At 37.8% G+C, this 17,810-nt stretch overlaps 1 protein-coding gene across 3 annotated transcripts in view; it reads left to right on the top strand.

The window, feature by feature from the left end:
- The window catches only part of MSH3 (mutS homolog 3), a 177,479-nt gene that overhangs the window by 114,554 nt on the left and 45,115 nt on the right, over window positions 1-17,810 (top strand). For all 3 annotated transcript variants that reach the window (XM_032404094.1, XM_032404092.1, XM_032404093.1), the window contains exon 19: window positions 6,404-6,515. In XM_032404094.1, the coding sequence (XP_032259985.1) occupies window positions 6,404-6,515 (112 nt within the window). The remainder of the gene's footprint in view (window positions 1-6,403; window positions 6,516-17,810) is intronic.

Here is a 17,810-nt window from a genome sequence, read left to right as displayed (position 1 = left end):
GCAGGAATTGGCTACCCCAGTTTTAGATAAAAATGTACTTAGTTTGCTGTTTTGTTTCATTTTGTTTTGCACCCATTTATGTATGGAGTGATCTACTGTACTGTGCACAATGGTTTTGTTTAAAATAGGCTCTTTTGTGGGCGCCTGGGTGGCTCAGTCATTAAGCATCTGCCTTTGGCTCAGGTTATGGTCCCAGGGTCCTGGGATCGAGCCCCACATCGGGCTCCCTGCTCGGCGGGAAGCCTGCTTGCTTCCCCCTCCCCCACTCCCCCTGCTTGTTTTCCCTCTCTCACTGTGTCTCTCTCTGTCAAATAAATAAAAAAATAAATAAATAAAATAGGCTCTTTGCGTTTTTATTATTACTCAGTTTCTTTTCACATCAGAGGACTTTGAAAATTTTGTGCAATTTATCATTCATGAAAATGAGATCTGTAAATGTACTCTAGTTGAATCTAGTTCTGGGAGAATAAGAGTCTATCTTCCGTTGACTCGATTTCTTCCTTATGTACTGTGATCTTAGTAGGACTTCTTTCTTGGTGCACAAGGTTTGTGAAGCTAACTTTTCCTAATGGATTTGTGAATTAAGCAGAGGATTGGCTACAATCTGTACACTTGGTGATGTTTTCACACAAAGCTCTTTCCACTGAAAAATACCGATGCCTGGTTTCTCTCTTCCTGCACTTCTTCAAGTGGCCTTTTGCCATTTGCTGCTGCAGCAGCTAGTAAGAACAGAAGAACCATGTCTGTGGGCTTGTGGTTTATATTACATCAGATTTAAGTGTTCGTATCTGTATGTGCGTATATACCTATTTGTAAGCCTAAACATACATATATATTACACATAATATGTAATTTAAAGTAATACATAATTTTCAGGGCATTATAATAACCAGAATCTAGCTTTGATATCAGAAGGTCTGGTTCTAGCCCATCCTCTGTCACTGATTAGCTGTGTACTCTTGTTTAAATCTCAAGTATTCATATATAAAATTGCAAGAAGTTATGAATTAGTAAATGGGATAAATTTTACAATTGTAGGTATTCTTTATTGAGAGCTAGTTTTGGCAAAATCTCTGAGGAGTGAAAATGCATCCCTTATTATGTCACTATAAAACTATGATTAATTTGTAGACTCATCAGAGATTTAACAAACATTTTGAGTATCTACAATATTCAAGTTTGGTCCTAAATTTTTCATTTTGGGGCTTCTGCTTATTTGGGCATTTTCCAGTACATTTACTAAGAGACCCCTTGATTTGCAAGTAAAATTTGAACTGTTTTTTAGACATATCCTTCGGAGTGTAGACTTTGGATCAGACAGGCTAGGCTTGGTTATTTGGCAGCTGACCTTAAGCAAGTTACTTAACCTCTCTGATCCTCAGTTTCTGCATTAACAGAGTACCTACCTCTCAGAGTTGTTGTACAAATTAAATGAGATAAAGCTATATTAAACTTCTAAGCAGAACCAGACAGACGATAAGAACTTAGTAAATAGCAGATAATATTATTCAAAGATATTTATTCAAAAATCAGAAGGAATTAAGTAAAAAAAAGAATTAAGTATTTTAAAAATTGTCTTTAATAGAAATATCTAAACTTAAGGGTTGTTAGAATCTTTCATACCCATAATAATTTATTCTTTAAAAATCATTTTTAGTTCTCTGCCAGTTCTCAATCTTATCTGTCTCTTTGAACATGATAAGCATCGTTATCTTAAAGTCTGTGTCTGGTAATTCAAATATCTGGAATTCTTGTGGGTCTGTTTCTATTGCTTGTTGTTTTTGTTCATTTCCATTCTTAGATCTTTTTGAATTCCTGGTTGTTTTGATTACATTATGAGCATTGTATTTGCAGAATCATTATAGAAATAATTTGATATTATATTTCACCTAAAAGAGTCACATTTGCTTCTACCAGGCATCTTAAGACACTGATAATAATCTGGCATCATTTAATCCGTATCAGGTCTTGAGGTGACTCAAAGATTCAAAGGTTGCCATTATTACTTCAAATGTGTTTCTCTGCCTGGTGTGCAGCCCATTGGTGTCTCAGTCCAGAGCCAAGCTGTTCATAGTGCTTTCCCTTAGTGGTTCCTTTAGGAATCCACAGACACAGTCCCTGGGTCTCTGTCCTGCCCCAGGTCCTGGCCAGCTAATTCCTTGCTTTCTTGTTAGTTATCAGATACCATCAGGTAACTGTTTTCTATACTTTATCTAACTTTCCTATTTGGCCTCAGTAGGATTGTTCCAACTGATATATTCTTTCATGAAGACAACTTCAGGAAATATTTCACATGCTAAAATACTTTCCAAATTGGATACTATATGTTAAGAAAAATCCACCTGAATATTTTTAAATGAAAAATCATGCTATAAAGTTCAAGGAATATAATCAACTTCTCTCTCTCTCTCTTTTTTTTTTAGCAGAAATAAAATTGAGTGTAAATAGCCATGAAATAAGAAACTTTTTTTTTTTTTTTTTTTTAAAGATTTTATTTATTTATTTGAGAGAGAGAGAATGAGAAACAGAGAGCATGAGAGGGAGGAGGGTCAGAGGGAGAAGCAGACTCCCCACCGAGCAGGGAGCCCGATGCGGGACTCGATCCTGGGACTCCAGGATCATGACCTGAGCCGAAGGCAGTCGCTTAACCAACTGAGCCACCCAGGCGCCCGAAATAAGAAACTTTTAACTAAAATGCATTTTAAGCTAGTATTTAAGTATCTGAAACTTATACCTTTTTTTCCCTTAGATTTCCAGCTTGTTTAAAGATTTTAGTGCATTTGAGCTATTGCACTTAGTTCAAATTGATTGTTTGGCTGCGTAATTGCAGTCTTTTCTTCCTAAATGCTCTTAAGAGATTTTATTCACTGTAGCCTAACCTTGAGACAGAAGTTCTTATTCTAAGTCTTTCTATCCATTTTTTTTCTGGATGTTATATTGTTTTACTAATTACGTTCTGTTTCCTTGAGGCATTTAAAGGAGAAAGATGCAATTTCAAAAATATAAAATAAATTTGTTCAAGTTTAATGTTTCATTCTTTCCAGGCAGCATCTAAATTTCCTCAGCTCTTCGTAAATGCCATATCATCAACATGATTTTCATATCCTTCTTGCTATAACTATCCTAATCTCATCTCATCTCTCCAAATTATGATTTGCTTCTCATTCCACCAGGAAGTGTTTTGTCATTATATAATTTTGATAGCAACAGAGTAAGTCAGTGTAGATTTTAGAGCAGAACAGATCACTCAAAATTTTATTCTAAAGTGAAAACCTTCCTGGGAAATCATATCAGTGTCATGAATAATGATCTATTGATCTCACTTGGCAGAACACCTAGGATTTTATTTTAAAACTGATATTACTTGCAGATGCTTTCACTTTTTATAGTAAGTTTATAATGCACCTATATAAAAATCCTATCTTTAGAATTAAACATTGAAATTAAAAAAAAAATATCCTTTTCCTGTCATTTCAAAAGTCTCTTTCCAATGGATAATTTTAAATTACTCAGAAGGTACTTTATTTTCTTTGAGAAATGTGAGTGTACATACTTGGGGTTTTGTAAGCCAGATATATTTAAGGAAAAGGATTTAAGTATTTAGGGAAGTAGTATTTCTTAGCCTTATGAATAAGGTCAGAAATGTGCTTATATGTGAAAAGTTCTGAGTCAAAGTATTTAGTTATCGACGAGTGCAAGTTAACACGATTCGAGAACACTATTCACCCAACACATTGTCAGAAATTAGAAAATTAGATAATACCTACTTTAGGTGAAGGTATGAAAAAACAAGTCAACTTTCATATCCTGCTGGTGGGAAGATAAACTGATACAATATTTCTATGTGTTAAAAAGTATGCATACCCTATGACTTAGAAAGTCCACTTCAGGAATTTACTCTAGCTTAAGAAACATTTGTCCGTATGCACATGGACATATATGTAAGATTGTTGATTGCAGTATTGTTTATAACAGTGAAAATCTAGACACAGTCTAAATGTTGGACAGTGGAGAACAACTGACTTATCTATGCAGCAGCTTCAAAAGAATGCTGAAGATATGACAAGAAATGATCCTAAGTCTTCAGTATAGCATACCATCAGGGTCCCTTGGACCTAATTTCAGTTTTTGAGTTTCTTAAAGGTCTTTTAAAGAACAAAGAGAAAATTCATGTTTTTTTTAAAAGGAGAATAAAATTCTGTCTTGCATTTACCATATGGGTCCATTGGACCCTTTTATAAATCTAAGATGCACTTTGGGATCTTTAATGATTTTTGTCTTTTCTATATCTGGAACATCTTGCTATTTCGTCATCCTAAGAATTAGTTTATTATTGTTTATCAATTATTTCTACTAAAAAGTCTAAATATAAGAAAACTAGAGGGTGATGATGCAAAGGTAAGATAAAAATCACTACCACACCATCCTTCATTGTTCTAATTGTATTGCCCAAAGTGCTGCATCGTCCTTCAGGAAGTTATAAAAGACTGGAAATAGCACTGTTGTAGTCTAACTACAACAGTTATTATAACTGTTATAGTTATAATTAATTAATTTCTATTAATGTAATGATTAACTTTCACACATTGTAACTATTGTTTCTAACTTTCACTGAGCATAGTTGAGAAGTCTGAATTTTTAAATTTTTCACCCATAATAGCAAAGAGGACAAAAGTGACAGAAGACATTTCACAATTATCAGATTAATCAGAAGATGAATGTGAAGAGAAAGATAGCAGTGCTCTAGATACTACCGATGATGATGATATTTCTTGTATAAACAAAATCTCAGATCATAAGTGTTCAGGTGACAGTATCCTAGATGAATTTTCCCAAACTCAAGAATCAGTGTGCGAATGATGTATTTCCAAGGACAAAATGAAATGTGTTCTTCTCCAGTTAGTTATTCCATAGGCAGCACACATCATGCAATATTTGGTGACAAGAACCTGAACCATCCTGTTTTGCTAAAAGGATATGTAGTGGTTTCTTTTGCCTTTATGATGACTGTGCACTAAAGTTTGCTTGATACTCTTTGTAAGTCCACAGGTTCTGAAGGGAGGAGATTGAAAGAAAATAGATGTGAAATAAAAATATTGATTTGATCAACTATTCTAATTTGGTATTTATAAATATAAAACTGAAAATGTTTTGCAATTGTGGAGCGAAGAAGATGGCTGTCCTTTCCTCAACATAATGATAAGCTTTCGAAGATTTCAAAATTTCAAGTATTGCATTTTTGTCCATGCAAGTGGGAGAAGAACCAGAAATTATGATAAGCCAGAACATTTTAGAAATGTATTGAAACCTAGAATTAGTATTTATGAATGACTGTGGTCCAGGTGCATGCATGATAGCTGATGAGCAGTTAATTACATTGAGAGTGTGTTGCCCATTCCAAGTATATATGCCTTTAAGACCAGGAAAATGTGGAACAAAAATTTGAGATTTGCTCTGTTTAAGTTCTTAATAAAATTTGTCATGAAGTTTTGTTTTGTTTTTACTACCCCTTTATTGCCACCTCTGCAAATTATTTGTAAAATGACTTGAAAGTATTAAGAAAAATAAAAGGGTCCGTTGGTAAATTGTGAAACCTATTTCTTTTAATGTGTATTGAGTATTAAGGGGGAAAATGTAGTTATAGAATAACACATTACAGTATGATCCTGATTTGTTTTGCTGTTTTTTTAATGAAATCACAAACCAGCACAGTGAGTGTGTAAAAACCTAAATGCAGAGAAGAAATTTGGGAAGGGTAGACACCACACTGATCTCAGTGGTGATCTTTGGGGAGGAGAATAAAAGGAGGGCAGTGCTCACAGGGGCTTTGATAAATAGATAAAGCTATAGATAAAAACAGAGAAATATAAAAGCTTTAAAAGGAAGACCAGCAAGGCAAAAAAAAAATAATAATTTTTGTATCAAGAAAAGTGAAAGATACTAAAGACCATAGGAAGATGTTTCAGTTAAACAGAATATGAAAATTTTAGGTCTCCAAGTGCAACACATAATATAATTTCTACTAATGTAATAATTGAATCTGGAAATAATTTTCAATGACTTCCTTTATTCTTATAACTGAAAATGATTTAAATGGCGATAATTTGAACTGTAACTTTTAGTAATGAAAATATTGATCTTAGAGAATAGTAGAAAAAAAAAGATCTTGTAAAGTAGACTTCAGCAGTGGAGCTATTGTAAGACACTGCTAAAGTTTGTGCTTCGAGCACTATTATAATAATTGTCCTCCCAATTCTTATTTTATAGTTAAAATTTAACTTTTGTACTCAAAGCCTTATTCTGGGTGTGTGTTCTTAAAGTCTTATCTTTTATGCTAGAACTTAGAGATTTTTTTAAAGGCAGTTTTCATGCCTAGTAAATTGAAATATGCTTCTTTTTGCAGACCAACTCTACAAGAGGGAAGGAAAATCTTGATTAAAAATGGCCGGCACCCTGTGATTGACGTGTTGCTGGGAGCACAGGATCAGTATGTTCCCAACAGTACAAATTTATCAGTAAGTAACACACGATGCCAGTAAATAAGTAAAAGATGGTAACACTGATCCAAACTTTTAAATACAAAAAAGTATTTTTATAATTTACTCAGGTTTTAACTTTGGCATTAAATGTAGTAATCTTGGGCTGTAGTTTTTATATTCACCACCAAGTATGGAGTTGGTGTCCTTTCCAATGAAAGATGATCTATAAATGGAAAGATTTAGCAATGAAAGGGTTAGTCTTAATTAGTTATCCTAGGTAACCCCTATAAATATTTTTCATTTATAAATGTCCAAATATGCTAATAGGGTGGAATCATACCATAGTTTTTGCAAATTTCTATTAGTGTTTAACATTATATGCTTTGTCCTGTCTTTCAATATTTTAAAATGTTCGGCGAAAGAATTGGAGATGCTTCAACTGATTTCAGTGATGAGAACTTTGTCATATGGGCTAGCATTCTCTCACGGAATGTTAATGATCCTAAGATTTATTCATTTAACACATACTTACTGTATTCCTATTTAGTTTCAGGTAGTGAAGCAAGTATTAGGACAGAGAGTGATAAGCAAGACAGAACTAACTATTCCCTGCCTTAAGGGTACTGTGATCAAGCAAGAAGGTAGCCAGGCTATTATGATACATGATATAGGAAACCACATTGTCCTGGGAGCATGTAGCAGGTCAACCTAACTTAGTGTAGAGGGAGCATCGAGGAAGGTTTCCTGGCGATGAGATACTAATTGAAGAGGGAGTCAGTATAGGCCAGGGAAGTGGAGAGGAGTATACCGGGTCAAGGAACCAACATGACAGAGGCTAGGAGTGAGGCAGAGCAGGGTGAGTTCAGGGTAGTGAAAGATGTGGAGTGGTGTGGAGCATAGAGTGTAGAGAAAGAAGGGTTCAGAAATGAGGAAGAGGCCAATTTGCTCATATGCCCTTAGGGAATTTTGATTTTTTTCCCTAAGGGATTGAGAATACCAGCAACAGAGTGTTTGAGGCTGGGAAAAAGGCAAACTTGTGGGATGGAGTATGTGTGTATGTGTCTGTGCCTCTGTGTGTGTGTGTGTTTGTGTCACATAGAATTACACTGTCAAAGACAAAGCATACACTAAGTGAAGTGGGGCAAGCGTAGATTTTATTCAATAATGTAATGGCAATAGAGAAAAGAGTCTGGTGTGAACTGAACTCAACTTCAGTTTGTGCAGAGGTGACGGGGTGTTTTAAAGGGAGAATGAGGGACTAGGAAGGAGGTGGAACAAGCTGTAAATTTTCCTGCCAGTCTTGTACTTTTTCAGGTAGGAACTTAAAATGCGATTGGGATCACCCTAAGAACATGGCCATGAACGGTTAGAAACTATGCTAGTGTTGGTTCTGGTGTCTTAGTGGGAGGAGTAAACAAAATCATTTATGTTGAAAGTGTGGGTTTTTATAGGCCAAGGTTGAAGCCTAGTGCAGAAGAGGGCTCAGGAGGAGCCTGACTAGAGTTTGGTTAAGGTGAGAGCGTCTTTGTCAACATCGAGTGAAATAATCTGGTGGTGAGATCGGAGAATTAATACGTAGGGAGGAGTCAAGTGAGAGAGGTGGTTGTATCAGTGAATGAAGTGCCTGACTTTAGGATTTCGGAGGTAGTGCTCTTCTGGGAGAGAGCAAGTCCTAGGTATGGCCATGGAAGAGGAGTAGCAGAAGTGGAGAAGGTGTTTGGAGATGAAGAGATCAAGGAACAGAGTCTGGGAAAAAGTCACCTACATGAATGTTGAAATCATCTAAGAGAACAGCAGCATTTGTAGGGAAAGCTGAAGGTGTTCTAGGTGTCAGAGATCCCAAGGGATGGAGACTGGTGACCTGGAAGTTTGTCGATGCCTGAAGTGAGGACAAGCGGAGGGGGTGGTCAGGTTCTAAAGAAACACATAAGAACACGTAAGAAAGAACCTCCGATCTCTGGGATATGTGTGGTAGGATGTGGCAGAAAGCTCAGCCTCCAAATGAAGTGAACAATAGCCAGGTTTCAGTTTAAGCCTGTTTGAAGGAAATGTTAAGCAAGGATATTAGAAACATAGAAGGATTTGGGAATTTTCAGAGGTCAGTGGGAGAATTGGGATGTAGTGCAGCAGCTAGAAATTAGGTCAGAGAAAGGAAGCCCAGAACAGCAAGGGAGTTGAGAACATAACAGAGTACTCCCTCTTGGGCTGTGAGCAAGGATGACAGCAGTGTGCACATGGTGAATTTGGCCACAAGTGTGGTGAGTAAAAGGAAATGCTTTCAGTTACGTTTAGTTTAATATTACATTTTGATGCAGCACATAGATTTGTTGGTAGTATATAACCTGATCCCCAAAGTCTATAAACTTGCTCATTCTCATTAAGGAATTTGTAGGAATTTGTAATTGACTTAATTTATCAAGCCAAGTTAACACTTCCTGATGCTTTATTGACTTTTAAAAGAAGACTATGTGAACATAAGAGTTTCTTTTTCAGTTCTCATAATACCAGTGGGGTATAGCTTTTTTTGAGAAAGTAATATAGTTGTAACATTTAATACCTTGGTTTATATTTTATTTATAAATCACTTAAACATTATTTCCTGTTACTGTTCCCATCCCCCAGCATGCCCACCAACTCAATCCCAAGTATGTTATCCTTGACATTGGTTTTTTTTTTTTTCTGTGCTTTTTCATTATTTTTTTTCCTCTTTAGCTTTCTTTTAAAAATGTATTATACTATTTAATAAAGCAAGATTTGAGAAACTTAAATAGCCTTTTGCCTAATTATAAGAATGTTTTAAGGAAACATTAAACTTTTATATTTAAATTTTTACAAAATAAATGGAGTGATTTTTTTCCAGTAGGCACTTCAGAATATTCCAGAATATTCATTTCTTTTACATATGCTTTTTCTAACTTGAGTAGGAGTTGATATAGAACTGTTGCTATGGTGAAGTGCATTCTATTTTGCAGGGTATAAATTTATATATAGGGATAGTGTTGAAAAAGAACTTACTATGTAAAACTCGATTTAAAATATTTTATAGGTGTTAATTATAAAAATATAGCCTGAAAATAATTTCCTGAAAGCCAAATGACATTGTTGCTTTTGATAATCATGTAATTTTAAGAAATGGTCTTTTGTACATGTGATTGTAAGTGTACTTTTCTGGATTCTGTGTTATGTGAACTTATTATAGTCCTTCTGAACAAGCCAACTTTCTGCCTACTTTTCTTCTCCCAGTTTTAAGAATACTCTTCACATTTCATAATCTGGCATTTATTTTGAATTTTTATTAGCATTATTTTATGAATATTTTGTTCTTAGAGATTTTGACACACTTTATGTCAGTATTGTGCTTGAGGTCAGATTACACAGAAGAAAGAGACAGAATACCTCCCTGATCTGGTGGGAGACACACCCAATTAAATTAACACTAATAGAATACTTACAAAGGCCATGAAGGAACTAACAGATTACATGGTAGAAAAATTGGCACCAAACTTGAACAGGCATTTCAAAGTAGAGGATATCCAAATGGTCCCTAACAGACTAACATTTTTTTGACCTGCTGTATATTAGCTTTTCTAGAATACAAGAATATAGCAAAGGATTAAATAGAGAGGAACTGTGAACTTTGAGGTGTTTGGGGGACATTGGGTGGAAATCCTAATGTGAAGGTGGATAGATGGATATGAAGACCAGGAGAGTGGTCTGAGCTGGAGTTACAGATTTTAGAATGATCATGACATAGGTACAGGAGTTTTGATTCTGGATCTGTCAGGGAAATTATATGAAAATATAAAGAAGGCTGATGAAAAGGCCTTCTCAGGCATTAACACTGAAGGCATAGTTTTACTAAAAAAAAGTAGGTTTAAATGAGAACTTTTTAAGAATCTTTTTTTTTTTTAAATTTTAAGGTTACTTATTTACTTATTTGAGAGAGAGATAGTAAGAGAGAGAGAGAGGACAAGAAGGGGCAGCAGCAGAGGGAGAGGGAAAAGCAGACTCCCTGCTGAGCAGGGAGCCTGACTCAGGGCTCGATCCCAGGACCCTGAGATCATGACCTGAGCCAAAGGCAGACACTTAACCAACTGAGCCACCCAGCCGCCCCAGACTTTTTAAGAATCTTTTAAACATATTTATCCTACCTTATTTTCAGAATTTAGAGTTATTGTTTAATCTGAAGATCACACTTGTTACAGTGGTAACCAGATGCTACTGTATATTCCTTTCTATCCTGTGGGACCTAGCTCTGTCGCATCTTCTAGGAAACCTCAATTTGACTTCTCCAAGCAGAATTGAAAGGAATACTCTTTTAAATCCTCTTTTTGTTTCCTTCCCTGATTCACGACATAATCTGAATGTTTGTAGACTCAGCAGTGCGGGATCTCCCACCTCCATCTTGCCCCTCTCCAATGTATTTCTCCATTCTGCAGCCACAGGGCTTTTCCTAACCTGTCCTAACACTCTCCCATTTAAAATCATGCTTAAAATTCCAGCCATATAGTTCCCAAGTTGCTGTTCTTCTGGGACTTGGCAGATGGTATTCCCTCTGCCTAGAATGTCATCTTTCCCCACACCATCCACTCCTGCCTCACACACACCCACAACCCACCCCACCCCACCCTCCAGCTCCTGCTGTTCTTGAAGTCTTGTCTTGGATGTCAATTTCTGCACTGAGCCTTTCCTAACCAATGCTGGTTTGGGTACCCTATCACTTACCCATAACACTCATATTTCTCCCCATTTTAGTACTTAATCAGTAAATTATAACTGCCTTTGTTTGGGGTTCCCAGTGCACTGTGAATTTCACAAGAACAGAATGGACTTCTCTGGTTTAGTTGTAATCCCACTGTCAGTCACAGTTCTCTTGCACTTAGCAGGCACCTGATCATATTTGTTAAATAAACAAAGATTAGCCACAAGCCTTGAACAGTCTTTAAATTTTAAATTTTTGTCTTTTTTTCCCCCACAGAATGTTATTTTTCAGGATGTTATATGGGAATATCACAATTTACTGAATAATTATACTGTAGAACTAGAAGGGAAATTAGGGGTCATTTAATGTAACCACTTCTTCTTACTTATGAGGAAACAAGGCCCAGAAAAGGGAGAGTTGACATGCCAGAGGTTACCCAAGTTGAGTGGTCTTGAATTGTCTCCCAAAAACACAACAGTATTCTAGGGCAAGCCAGTGCTTTTCAATCTTTTTCACTTTGCAGCACACCTTGAAAGTGATAAGAGTTTGGGGCTCCTGGGTGGCTCAGTCGGTTAAGCGTCTGCCTTTGGCTCGGGTCATGATCTCAGGGTCCTGAGATTGAGCCCCACGTCGGGCTCCCTGATCAGTGAAGATCCTGCTTCTCCCCCACCTCTGCTGCTCTCCTTGCTTGTGCTCACTTGCTCTCTTTCTGTCAAATAAATAAAATCTTTAAAAAAAGAAAGAAAAGAAAATGATAGGCGTTTGATGGTACGCTGGAATGAAAGGAAAAGGAGAAGGTTGTTCGGAGCCAAAGAGGTTCACCTGGGGCTCTGGCTGCCCCAGCCCCACCTTGAGAATTAGGAGGTCAGCTTCTTAGCATCCCTGTAACCCGCGAGGCAGACGAAGACATAGTGTGCCAAGACATCCTGCTTGGGAAACACCACTGTGATCCACTGCAGTCTCAGGACTGTTTACTTATTAAACCAAATGACTTTCTAATGGATGGGTTTTTGATAGCAACTAAAGTTGGAGTTTTAGTTTGTGTTTTTTGTTTTTAAATATTTATTTATTTATAAATAAATGTTATTTATTTATATGGGGCTCAATCCCAGGAGCCTGGGATCATGACTTGAGCTGAAGGCAGACACTTAACTGACTGAGTCACCCAGGCACCCCTGTTTTTTGTTTTTAATGTAAATAATATAAATTCCCCTTATTGGGAGAGAGAGTGGGAAAATTGGGTTGACAGCTTCTCGATTTGTGGAAGGGAAGAAAATGAGTTGAATGTGCAAAGCAGGAAGTTTCCCAGGAAGTACTTGAACCCTGTGAATCTCTGTGGCCAAAGGGAAGTCCACAGCCCAGCTCTTGCGGAGTGGGACTGGGTGGACACCGGAATCCTGGTCACAGTCCTTTCTCCTGAGATCGAGTCAGACACTCAGTGCCTGGCACTGTGTGGCACATAATAAGTGCTCACATATTTGTTACATGAATGATCCTTGAAACCGGTAAAGATGAGGGAGTACTAGACGGGACCAAGGATCACCAACTTCCCATTTCCTCCCTTCTCCCAGACAAATTCTTCTAGCTACCCCAGAAATGCTTGGTTTGGCTATATAAAAGTAAGACTGATTGTACTAATATTCATAAGCTGTTGACTCTTTGTCCCTAATTACCAAGCAGACTAACAATAATGCATACCATAAAAATATGTCTGAGTATTAAGTTTAATTTAATTCTGTGCCTGGATTATTCTCAGAGATTTTGCTCTAAATGTTTTTTTCGCATAGCATGATCATGGGATCATATTGTTAAAAAATAGAGGAAACAGGTGATGCCTGGGTGGCTCAGTCGTTAAGTGTCTGCCTTCGGCTCAGGTCATGATCCCAGGGTCCTGGGATCGAGCCCTGCATCGGGCTCCCTGCTCAGCAGGAAGCCTGCTTCTCTCTCTCCCACTCCCCCTGCTTGTGTTCACTCTCTCGCTGTGTCTCTCTCTGTCAAATAAATAGATAAAATCTTAAAAAAAAAAATAGAGGAAACATCAATGGCATTTGAACATTGTTTTCTGTTAATTCTCTTCCCTGGTGCCTGTTTCTTCCTGCTTCTGACACAGTGAGATAAAGAAGGATATTTTGTATGATAACTGCTTACTTTTTAAAGTGTTCTGACCTAGATTGCTGTCTTTGCCCAGAATGTTCCTTCTTCTGTCTTCCTGTCTTGTAACCCATCTGCATTGATGGAGCTCCTACTCATCCCTCACGACCCAAAAGATACTACTGCCTCCTCAGAGCCTTCACCATTACTCTGGCCAGAAATAATGTCTTTTATCTTAGCACTTTCTTTGTTCTGTTTTTAAAACTCTTATCACATACCACTTGTTGGTACATAGAGGTAGTGGGAGAGTTGATTGGAGGAGTAAATTCAAATCGTAGTTAGCTGTTATTTTATTATCATCTTGGACAGACCACTGTACTCTTCAGTTTCTTCATCCATAAAATGAGGGGATTAGGTTGAGTAACAACTAGCTTTCTGTGGAATGTAAATTGGACAGCATCCAGGCATCAGAAGGATTTGGACCCTTTCCTTAGCATGTCAGCATACAGCCTGTACTCTTCTCCAGCCTCATTATCCCCCTTTCTGTTTGTAGTTCCCCTTGGGTTAAAAGTGCAAGGATTTGGCTAAGGGCTTCTCTGGAGGAGGCTTTTCACTAGGGAGTCTCTTACTGTAACCTATTATTGATTGACGTTTTCAGGGAATAAAACACTTTGAAACTGCCAAACTTTTTCAGCATTCTGCAGCTATTATAAAAATAGCTCTACCATGAGTCTTTTTTGAAGATAGATGTCAGTATCTGTACCTGTCAAGGAAGGAAGCCTTTTTTGTAGAAAATTAGCTGATGCCCAAGTCTTAGAAATGAACATGTGACAATTTTAGTGTTTCGTTTTATTTTATTTTATTTTATTTTATTTTTTTGCTGGGCATCTCCTGACCTCAGGGATATTCTGACTGACCATCACTGTAGTGTACCCAACGGCGGACCCACGGAGGCTGGCCCTGCCCTAGAGCAGCTCCTCTCGGATCTAGCAGTGACTGTGACTCCCTGTCATTGAGCAGGGATCCCTGTGAGACATCTGTCAGGGGATGATCTTCACCTGTCATCCCCGTTCTGCTACTTAGTAGCTCCATGTTACGGGGCAAGGCCCTTAGATTGCCCAGGCCTGTTCCCTCGCCTGTAACATGGGAAAGCAGTAGTACTTGTATGACCCTGTGAGGCTCTTGTGAGAACGAAATGAGGTGATGCCTGTGCAGTGGTTAGCACGGTTACCTGTGGCACTTGTTAGCTGTGGTTTTCTGAATGATACCTTAAAATGGGCCTTTTGTGTTTTCATCTCCACTTCTTTTCTCTCCACAGAAGACCGCATTCAATGTGGAAATTGATTAGTTATTTCAAAACTTACTGGCTTAGATTCAGTGTTTGATTCTTGGTACATAATACTAAGATCTTATTGACTGATGCTGTCCACATAGACATCACTAGTACTGAGGTAAAAACTTGAAAGTTTGAACTCTAGCTTCCGCAAAGGTTTATTCAGGCAGTAGGTGCTGTCCAGAAACAGTCCCCTTGGTACAGTACTTCAGTGTTGGTTTATTGTCATGCATCCATCCATCCGTGTTTTCTTTTTTTTTTTTTTTTTAAGATTTTATTTATTTATTTGAGAGAGAGCACAGCGGGAGAGGGAGAAGCAGGCTTCCCGCTGAGCAGGGAGCCTGATGCGGGGCTCCATCCCAGGACCCTGGGATCATGACCTGAGCCGAAGGCAGATGCTTAACGACTGAGCCACCCAGGCGCCCAATATATGAGATTCTTGATCATTTCCTCACTTACTATGTCATCTTAGGAACTGTAGAAGAAAGGGAGTCACATATTCCTGACTCGTTTCTAGAGAGAATGCAGATGATTTTTTGATCTGTAAGGGTGGTGAATATCCCTGTTGTGGTGCCTTTCACCGGTATTTATTAAGTGCCTTCTTTTTGCCAGACCTTGTTGTGGTCAGTGGGGATGAACAAGATGACATAGTTCCTCTCATGGGAGCTTACTTTCTAGCAATGACATTGGTAATAAGTAAACAATAAAATTAAGGAAATTTCAGAGAGGGATAAAAGGATAAAAGGTATAAAGAAAATAAAATGGGGGTGCCTGGGTGGCTCAGTCGTTGGGCATCTGCCTTCAGCTCAGGTCATGATCCCAGGGTCCTGGGATCGAGCCCCGCATTGGGCTCCCTGCTCCGCGGGAAGCCTGTTTCTCCCTCTCCCACTCCCCTTGCTTGTGTTCCTGCTCTCGCTGTCTCTGTCTCCATCAAATAAATAAATAAAATCTTAAAAAAAAAAAAAAAAAAGAAAATGGGTTAACATCATAGAGTAGGACAGGTTAGAGGGGCTTAAGGTAGTTGAGGGTCAGAAAAGGTGTCTCCTGGGAGCTGATGTTTGAGTTTGGACTTGAATGACAAAAAGGATCTGATCTCAGGGAAGAGCACCCCAGATGGAAGGAACAGCTATGGAAAGGCCTGAAGGCAGGAACAGAAGAAGAACATAAATCCAGTCTGGCTAGTGCTGAGTTAACATGTGGAGGGTGAGAGGAGATTAGGCCAGACAGGCCGGCATGGTCTCTAGGCCATGGTGAGGAGTTGAGGCTTTAGTATTAGTACACCGTGGAGCTATTTGAGGGCTTTTAGCAGGAGACAAATTCTGTTTTAATTTTGAAGACAATCTGACTGCAAGGTAGAGAATGATCTGTGGGCAGAGAAGCAGAGAGACTAGTCAGGATCCACTGCAGTGGCCCCCCAGGATGGTGGCAGTTGAGATGGAGACAAGAGGTATTAATGCATCCCTCCTGATTCTTCAGTCTCTTTTTCCCCATCAGTATTTACTAGAGTGTGCCCAGTATATAATCTATCTCTCATTGAAGGTATAAATATTAGTGCTTATTAGCAAAGCAACCACTTTATTACCTACAAATAGTTGAGTTGAAAGCATTTCACTCCTTAAATCTTCCGAGTTAGATCATGTCTGAAATCTTCAGATCCTGGATAGGCCTGGAAAGACCACTTCCACAGAAGGGACCGCACGTCTGACTGGGGTCACTGTGTACCCATTTTTCCCAAGTACTTCGTGTAAGTGAATTCCACAGCTTCCCCTCTTTGATTCAACCCAGAGCCACCTACTCTGTGTCATATGCCTGAATTTGGACATATTATTTTTCAGAGGGTCATAGAATGTGAGGGTGAGAAATCATTTAATTCAACTCTCTCATTTTAGAATTGAGGAAACTGAGACCTCAGGAGCTATCTTGACCTGTCAGGACCCTGTCAAATTTTTGATTCCCATTGGATGAAGACACTGAATTGAGCAATAAGTATAAATACTCTTATCTTTCAAGGCATTGGAAGAAAGAAGCTGTCTACAAGATAAAGGGTGTATATTTTTATATTTTTTCCTCATAGGTTTCCTAAATTACTTATTTAATAAATTATTTTTTTTGTTTCTGCACTTCCATCACCCACCCCTATTGCTCATTGGGTTTGGTAATTCTACTTCAGGCGGTTCCACCAACAACGCCTTCATGGTTCAGGGCCTCCTCGTGGCACATGTAACCCTTGTGTGGGTTATTCCGCCTTATGTTACACTCTTTTACTTTCTAGTATGTGGGGCTTTTTATCTAGTATTCTATTTTTATGTAAATATGCTGGAAGTCCAAATAGCAAGATGTCATTAGGAAGTTATGTAAATTTTTCCTAAATATATTAATGGATTTATAAAGAGTTGTTTGATGGCTCATGATGATTATTTGTGAAATAAATAATTAAATCTTAAGATAATGCATTTAAGTAATTTTTAACTACCTAATGTTTCAAACAAATGAAAAAGTATAGGAAACAGTAGAACAGACACCCATTTACCCTTCCCTCAGATATCATAAAGAATGACCCTTTGTGATATGAACTTTAGATTTATTTAAAGTAAGTAAAGTGTTACAGATCTAGCTAAGGTTATACATAATTGATTGCTCTCCCTTTTCCTCCCCCTTCACTTCCTTATCTGATTGATAACCATTATGCTGATGTTACTTGTTATCCTTATGCATATTTTTATTCTTTTATATAATATTTATATTTTAACACTATATAATTTGGTGTATTTTAAAAATGTACATAAATATGGCATGTTGAACCTGTCATATGCTATTTTGTAAATGATTGTTTTCATAATTGTACAAAGTAGATCTATTCATTTTCCTAATGATAGACAATTAGATTGCTTTTTTTGTCTATTATGAATACAAACAGTACTAGAGGGAGCAGTCTTATAAATATCTTTCTGAGTACTTGTGTATTTTTCTAGGGTAGACTCCTAGAAGAGGAATTGCTGGGTCATGTAGACTGGTATACAGAATCTTTTTTTTTTTTAAAGATCTTATTTATTTATTTGAAAGAGAGAGAGAATGAGAGACAGCATGAGAGGGAGGAGGGTCAGAGGGAGAAGCAGACTCCCTGCCAAGCAGGGAGCCCGATGCGGGACTCGATCTTGGGACTCCAGGATCATGACCTGAGCCGAAGCAGTCGCTTAACCAACTG

Source organism: Phoca vitulina, unplaced genomic scaffold, assembly GCF_004348235.1.
Source record: "Phoca vitulina isolate PV1807 unplaced genomic scaffold, GSC_HSeal_1.0 scaffold6, whole genome shotgun sequence".
NCBI lineage: Eukaryota > Metazoa > Chordata > Mammalia > Carnivora > Phocidae > Phoca > Phoca vitulina.
Note: the sequence above shows the minus strand (reverse complement) of the source record. Positions and strands in the feature narration are given on the sequence as shown.